The sequence below is a fragment of the Halyomorpha halys genome, unplaced genomic scaffold (genome assembly GCF_000696795.3).
Source record: "Halyomorpha halys isolate HHAL.00 unplaced genomic scaffold, Hhal_1.1 Scaffold2802.1, whole genome shotgun sequence".
Lineage (NCBI taxonomy): Eukaryota > Metazoa > Arthropoda > Insecta > Hemiptera > Pentatomidae > Halyomorpha > Halyomorpha halys.
In genome coordinates, this window is record NW_027107875.1 from 13641 (window position 1) to 21523 (window position 7883).

The 7883-nt window shown below is 38.3% G+C and overlaps 1 protein-coding gene across 1 annotated transcript; it reads right to left on the bottom strand.

The window, feature by feature from the left end:
- Window positions 1–4099: 4099 nt before the first annotated feature.
- Window positions 4100–6692, bottom strand: LOC106691710 (myb-like protein X; the record flags this gene model as incomplete). The annotated part of the gene is given in 1 exon segment (XM_014437564.1): window positions 4100–6692. A coding segment is annotated over 1 exon segment (2593 nt), but the record flags the coding sequence as incomplete, so codon positions are not given.
- Window positions 6693–7883: the final 1191 nt, after the last annotated feature.

The window sequence follows — 7883 nt, forward strand, 5'->3', positions numbered from 1 at the left end:
GGATAGAATATCATCGGCCAAGAAACATGCCAAACCCTTGGAGAAGAAGAGAATTACGGAGATAATGGTGAAGGTTGCCTATGTACCAGAACCACTCAGGCAGGGGCGCACGATTTTGATTTATAAAGGCAAAGGAGATGCAAATGATATATCATCCTGGAGGCCGATTACGATATATTCGATCGTGCGCCGAATTATCGAGAAGGTGCTTGATTGCGAACTGAGGAAACAGGTCACCTTCCACAGAAATCAAAGAGGTTTTATAAAGGGCCTTCCGGGAGTGCACGTCAACGCGAGAATTATCGATGCGATTTTGAAAGATGCCAGAAGTAAGAAAAGTAATTGCGCGGTGGTATTTCTCGACGTTGTTGGTGCCGTTGACAATGTTGGCCATGATCATATTGTGAGCTCACTGAAGGCGAGGGGTGTGTCGCCGGATCTTAGAAATGTGATTTCGGCTCTCCTTACTACGAACAACATCAAAATAAACGTAGGTGCCCATTCAAAAAGCCAAATCAGAGTAAAACGAGGAATTCCTCAAGACGGCCCCTTGTCGTCTTCAACCTGGCCATAGACCATCTATACCACGACCTGTGTGAGCAAAGCTTCGTATGTAAACATGGATATAAGCTCAATAGCGACCAAGGTTGCTGTGGAAAGAGTAATTGATAGCCTACAGAGGACGTTCAAAGAAATCGGTTTGGCACTGAATCCTCAAAAGAGTGTGGGCATCGTTATAAATAAGGGAGAGCTGGAATCGACAAAGCTCTTCCTCGAGAACGAAGATAGCATCCTAACAATGAAAGAAGGAGACACCATAAAATATTTAGGATGCACATTCTCGGGAGAGCTACAGTTCAACGAGGATTCGGTGACAAAGTTGAATATGAATTTGGATAAGCTTGTCACCTCGTCCTTGCTTAAGCCCGAGCAGAAGGTCAACATTGTCAACCAGTACGTGTTACCGGGTCTCACATACCCTTTCCAAACTGCTCCCCTCACAAAGCTACGACCTGAAATCCTGGATGGCATCGACACAATGATTCGCAGAAGTGTTAAAGCCATTATAGGGCTCCCTGCGCACACCTCCACGGCGATGTTGTATGTTCCGAGGAGGTACCGAGGTCTAGGCTTGATCCGCTGTCCCATTGGCTCCCCTACAACACTGGTCCATTGCTCAGCGGCTGTCAAAAGTACCCGATGCTCTGTTCCAGTCCACTTTCGATTGTTCAGCTGAGATCGCTTAATGTGCCGATAGATTGGGCATTGATCAGGGGCATCGGAGTGTGAAAGCTCTACGATAGTCGCTACGTAAAAATGCGTTCGAGGAATGGGCTAACTACAGGTGACAGGGCATTGGAGTACGCCATTTCAAAGAGACCCCGAGAGCAAATAAGTTTATATACGAAAAACAAATACTTACGGGCTCTGAATGGTCCAATGCCGTGAAATTGAATATAAATTATGCACCCCTACGTGGAGTCCCCGGTGTCAGCAGACAGGATAGAGAAGTTGGGTCCCTCTGTCGCAAATTCAACAGAGAGCCGGAAACACCAGCACATTTGCTGGGGAAATGTCCCAACAACTCCCTCCTCATAACACGCCGACATCATAAAGTTAAATACGAGTTAATAAAGCTCTTAAAAGATAGAGATTTTGCCTGCTTTGACGAGGTCTACTGCGTAGATACGGATGGATCTTGATATGCGATATCAAGATGGATCACGGATGGATCACAAGATATGCGGATATTGTTGCCTTCCCTAAGAAAGAGAAGTCGGCAATCATTCTGGATCCCACCGTGAGATATGAAAATAACTTCTCTCGAGTTAAATTCAGTCCAAATTTTCGCATCCTCTGGAAAACTTTTTTTTAAGTGTTTCACATGATCCGTAACCGATTTACTAAACACCATGTATATCTGGATAGACCATCCATGTAAATCTGGCATACTGATTCATTTTTACCTCTTAAAAATTCGTCCATTAACCTTTGAAAAGTAATGGGAGCGTTCTTCAGACCAAACGGCATCCTCATAAATTCATAGAGCCCACTTTCAAAAGTAAAAGCCGTTTTGTGTTGGTCTTCTGGGTGCATACGAATCTGGTGACACCCTGCTTTGAAGTATTAAGTGCTAAAGATCCTCCTACTCTGTCAAGAATATTCTCAAACCTTTCGGTTTGTTGTTGATATTCAAAGAATATTCGGATACTTTTCATCGAAGGTATTATCGATGACCACCCTATATTTCTCCCCGTTCTCCCCTGGCGTAGGTTTCATCCGCACTGCCCACAACGGACAATTATAAGGTGACGTACTATCCACAATGATTCCTCGTCTTCTTAATTTTTGGATTTCCTCCCTGATGTGTTTCCTGTTGCACCCAATACATCTCCTTTATTAAAAAAAATGTCATCAAATTCATTTATAATAGAGACCTTCTAATTTTCCGCCTGTGTTACTGACGCGCCTTCCCGTCTGCTATTGTTTGTTGGCATTTGTACTACCTTCCTCCAATTCTGATATTCGATTTCCCATGACTATTCTTAATCCTTGCCCTCACTTTCTTTAAAAGATCATAACCAATGATCATCACCTGATAATCCCTGGGCATCCTACTCACTACATGAATTGTTAAAATGTCCCCTTTAGCTTCCCACTTACCGAGTTTAATCTCTATTTACCCCTCAAAGTTTGTTGAGTTGAGAACGAGGAGAAGTATAGCTCTGTATAGTATATTCTATAATATATATAAGTATATTCTCATTTCACATGAAGCGTTCGCCCCTATGATTATATCCTCATCAGATCTCACGTTCATTTCTTCCTCCTGGTCCTCGCCTCCATGCACTTCCTCGGCTCCTTTGCTCACCATTCCTTTGTTCTTCCACTTCGTCTTCAGTTTCCGATACTCCTGAAACTTTCGTCGACGATCCGCTCAGTCTTTGCTGAAGGCTTTTCCTCTGTACTTGTTGGGAATTGACCTCCATTGGCTCGCCTTCGTCCATAATCCTTCTTCTATACATGTATGGGGACTGCCGGGCCATCTGTCCTTCGTTTCCACACTGGAAACATCGAGGTCGGGGACACTGGGCCACCAAAAGTGGGCACCTTTTGACGCAACCATGACACTTGCGGCCTTCTCGGCGGCTGCTGGTTCATGATTTTGCTTATCCTGATCTTCTGTGACTGTTCAGCGTTTTCTTCCGACCGCTGTACTTGCACTCTCTACTGTGATAGAATGTTAATAAGAATTAAATTTTAAGATTATATGTACATGGTTTTTAGATCAAGTTAATTTTTACATCATATAACGTATAACGTAAAAATATTTATTGTTAGTGAAAGAAGAAAAGCTCAGATTTAGTAAAACTTCCTATTCCCATCCCATATGAGGATATTATCAAAAGCCGTATCAATGGGTGTGTAAAGTAAAGAAAGAAAAGAGTTACGGGTTTGTTTGAAGTCAAGACGTAGGAGGTTTAATTCCATATATTTGTGCAAGACTGTACCAATTGGTGAATGAAAATGGCTCTGTTATAGAATCTCCCTAATTAAATATGATTAGAATATTTTGCCAAAATTATAAGATGTTTATGTGCGGTTACGACTATAGATTATAATTAAATAGAGATGATAAAAAAGGAGGCGGTTTTGTTTTTTCAAACCTTGTTGTAAATGACTGCTTTGTACTAGTAATTTGTTATTGTTATATTTCCCTGTCTGGATAACGCAATTCAATGCTAATTGTCCAAAACATACATTTAGTTCATTTCTTATTATTTAGGAAACCAAAACGCAATTAAACATTCAATACATCCATACAGCTACAGACACAAATGATAATAAGTAAGGTTGATTTCTATAGCTATACAGTAAATTAAGTTCAATTTTTATATAAACATAATTAACCTTAAGTTAATAATAAAGATATTCTTAATGGTAATGGATAGTACTAATGTGCTTTATATTTCTAACAAATTCTGTTGCAGTAAATTTGATTTTAAAGACAGATGGGAATAATGAAATTTGTATTGAAGGATGTTAAAGATAGGATTGACACAACATTGATATAAGTTCAGTTTACTATATATACTAACATTTTGTAGAGATGGGGACTGACCCGCAGACTTAGGCATTTCTGACTCTGCAAGAGATGGAGCGGTTGTGTCTTCTGTCTTAGAAGAATCACCTTCAGTAATATTATTACCGAGAGGCATCGTTGGTTCGGTTGACTGTGTTCCTGAACTGGAATGGTCTTCTTTGATTTCTTCATTTTGGCTGTCATTAGTTAGCAATTCATCCGGTGGAGCGGGGAATTCTTCTTCCTGGATTTCTGTGTCTGAATTATCTTTCACAAGTAGAGGAGTCACGAGTGACTCGGTTGCCTTTTCAGCTTCTTTACAAATTTTGTCGACTTCATTTTGTGCGATTTTCATTAGGCTTTCTGGTAAATGCTTTTCTTTTCCTTTTTCAAACTTTTCTGATTCACTTTGAGCTGATAAATTGTTTTCCTGCTCTTCTTCTCTTTTTCCTTTCTCATCAAAAATTTCTGGGACAATAGATACAGCTCCATTTAACGAGTTTTTTTCTTCCTCCAAAACTTGTTTTCCTTCTTCCTCAAATGTCTGTTTGATCAATGATTCACCCTCAGTTTCTTTCAAATGTTTTCTTACTTGGTATCCTCGAAAACCAGACTGAATTATAGTTGTTGCTGCGATTACTTCAATAGTGCCCTTCATTTCAGAATATTTTACACCTATATTTTCTTTATCTGTCTTTTTTTGTTCTTCTTCCAATTGATCATTTCGTTTTTGATCTTTTTCATTTGGCTTTTCACTTGAATCAGTTTTTTCATCTTCTTTATTTTCGTTTTGTTCCAATTTTCTATTTTTTGTAACTTTTTTCTCCTTATTTTCGTGATCAGCTTCCTTTTGTTCGAATCGATTTTCTTCAGTTTCTACTGATTCCTTTCCAATATCTTTTAATTCCAATACACTTTCTGTTATTTGTTGCTGAATTTCATTTTCTTGATATTTTAGATTGGTTTCTTGTTCAGATATTTCATTTTTTGTGAGAATGTATTTATTTTCTTCGAATATTTGTGGTTCCATTTCTTTTTCAACATTTTCGTTATCCTGAATGTTATGTTCTGTTATTTTAACTTTTAAAGTATCAGGGGAATCGTCAAGGTTGTCTTGGTCTTTCAGCAGAGAAAATTCTTTCTCTTCTTGGGAATTATATGAAGAAGAAATTGTCTCTTCAGAAGTTTCAGGAATAGAAACTGTTGAAGGTTCTTTTTCAGAAGAATATTCACTAATTAGCTGAGGAGTTCCAAATTTTATTTTTTCTTCAAAAGCATCGTTTACTGTTGATGATTCCGCTTCTGCTGGTTCCGGTTCTTCAAGCACATTCGAAATTGGAATAAATGTGGTATCATCTCTTAACACATCCTTGGGATTATGGATATTTTTACTTATTTCGTTATCAAGTGTTACGGGATTAGCAGTAGCGGAAAGGGATTCCACCATTTCTTTTAGTTCTAGTGCTTTTGCAGCTTCTCGAGCTGCTTCTTCACCATCGGAGTTGAGGTTTTCAGAAAGTGACATGTCAGAGAGACTGTTTGTTTTCAACTGTTCACTTGATATTTCATTGTCTTCTTCAGTCTTCGATACTTCTTGGGACAGTTGTTCCGATTCAGGTGTAGTTTTGTCAAATTCTTCATTGCTAGTCGCTATTTTGGTTGGTATTTCTTTATTCATTAGTTCTAGGTTTTGTTTGTCAATAGATACAATTTTTTCAAACTCTTCTTCTTTTTTTAGACAAATATCTCTTGGATGACTGACCTTATTCAAGTTTTCTTCTTTTTTCACTGACATTTCTTCAACAATTTTAGGTTCATGAGCGCGGTTCTTTTTCTCTTGATAGTCAATTATTCTCACTGGTTCCTTTTCTGTTCCAAGTACAAAGTTCGTCGATTCCTGATTTATTTTTTGAGCCTTGGGCAATATTTCTGTTTTATGTGGTATAGATACTAATGATTGCTCCAGCTTATCTTCATTTGTTATCACTTCATGTTTCTGTTCCCCTACTTTATTATTTTCTTCTTTCTTCTTAACTTCAATATTTTCTACTTTGTCATCTACTCCTTCTTCTTTCTTTTCCACTATATTTTCTTCGTTTACTCCATTTTCTTTACTTTTGTCGTATCTTTCTTCAGTTACTAGAGGGCGCTGACATTCTTTTGTTTCCAGTACATTTTCTCCTTCCCACTGTTTATCTAAACTATTTTTCAAAAGATCAGCCGAATTAGGATTCAGCGCTTCTTTCGTTTCCGAGAAAGCAACGATGTTTGCATTATCTTTTTGTGCTGAAACATAGGAAGTGACTTCTTTTGTAACATTTATTGGAGGTTCGGTTGGTGAGTGTCGGAAGTCAACGACCTCTGATTCATTCAATTCCTTCACTTTAGCAGTAGTACCTAAAATAGCAACAGTCCCTGTAGATGCAGCCAGGGTTCGAACGGCAGTTGCTTCAACACCATACGACGTATCATTGCTTTCCGGTTCTTCCAGTGGTTTTTCGTCAGTAACTGAACTTTTCAGTTCTTCTTCAGTATGCGTCTCTTGTCCTGAGGGTGCCTTTTGTCCAGTCTCCTCCGTTGGAGATTGTGAGAGCCCAGAGGATTGGGCTGAAACAAAACAAGAAGAGAACATTAGAATTTAAAAAAAGTTAACTGCAATAGATTCAAAAAATATTAATTCATCTCATTTCACCTAATTTGATTTCTACTCAATTTTTAAATTTTGGGAAATTGTATCTTATTGAAATCGTATGTAAAGGAGAAAAAATCCCACCAATGTTTACAAAGTTTTAATAGGAATACCATACTTTTGCAGATAGATCATACAAAAAATTCTAAGGTATGATGCAATAAAATATTAGGTCATCATATATTCCAGTGAATTGCAAAATAAATTGAAGAAATCAAATGCAATAGCAAAGAATAGCACCCAGTCTATCTAAGATATCTTCTAGTCGCGGTATCGGGTATCTCCCATCTGCCGTGTTCTCATTAAGGCCCAGGTAATAAATGACTACCCTATAGTGTTCTCCCTTGTCTTCCGGTGTGCCCTTCTTCCGCAATGCCCACAGGGGCTGTTGTATGGGGAGGTACTATCTATGATCATGCCCTGTTTCATTAGATTCTCTAACTCTTCCTGCTGTCTAAGAGCATGTGGATACCTCATTTCTTTTACCTAAGTAATTTTATCTTGTTTCTGGGGAATTTGGTGCATTTTTTGTCCGGTCGCCCCCAGTAACTCTCCCTCCTTGAAGAAAATATCTGCATGTTTGTCTTTTATTTCCCGTCTCCGATTCTTTCCTACCTCCCCCCCCCCTTGGATTGCACCTATCCATTTGTTTTCTCCCATTCGAAGATCGTGATCTGTAGAACTGGCGGCCTCACTGCGGACTGTGGTTGTGGTTGACCATAACCGTTAACCATCTTGGTCAGTAAAAAAAATAAAATAAAAAAATAAAATGTGATAATATAGTAGAAATAAAAGAAAATGAAGAAAGAGAAAAAAAAATCCTTGATGAGAGAACAGTTCAAAAAAATCTTCAATCTGTGAAGTTTTTCAAAAAAGATTTAGATTAAAAAAAATTAAGATTTAGAAAAAAATCTACATTCAGTAAAAAATCCTCAATCAGTTTCAGGGTCTTGGCACCACTACTTGGACTTAAGACTAAAAAAAAGGAAAAAAGGGAACAAAATTATAACGCACGCTTACTAGAAAGGTTGCTTTATTATCTTTGTGATGCTCCTTATACCCATTATCGGGGTATATTTACATGGGGAGTTAGGATTAGAGTCGTGTACT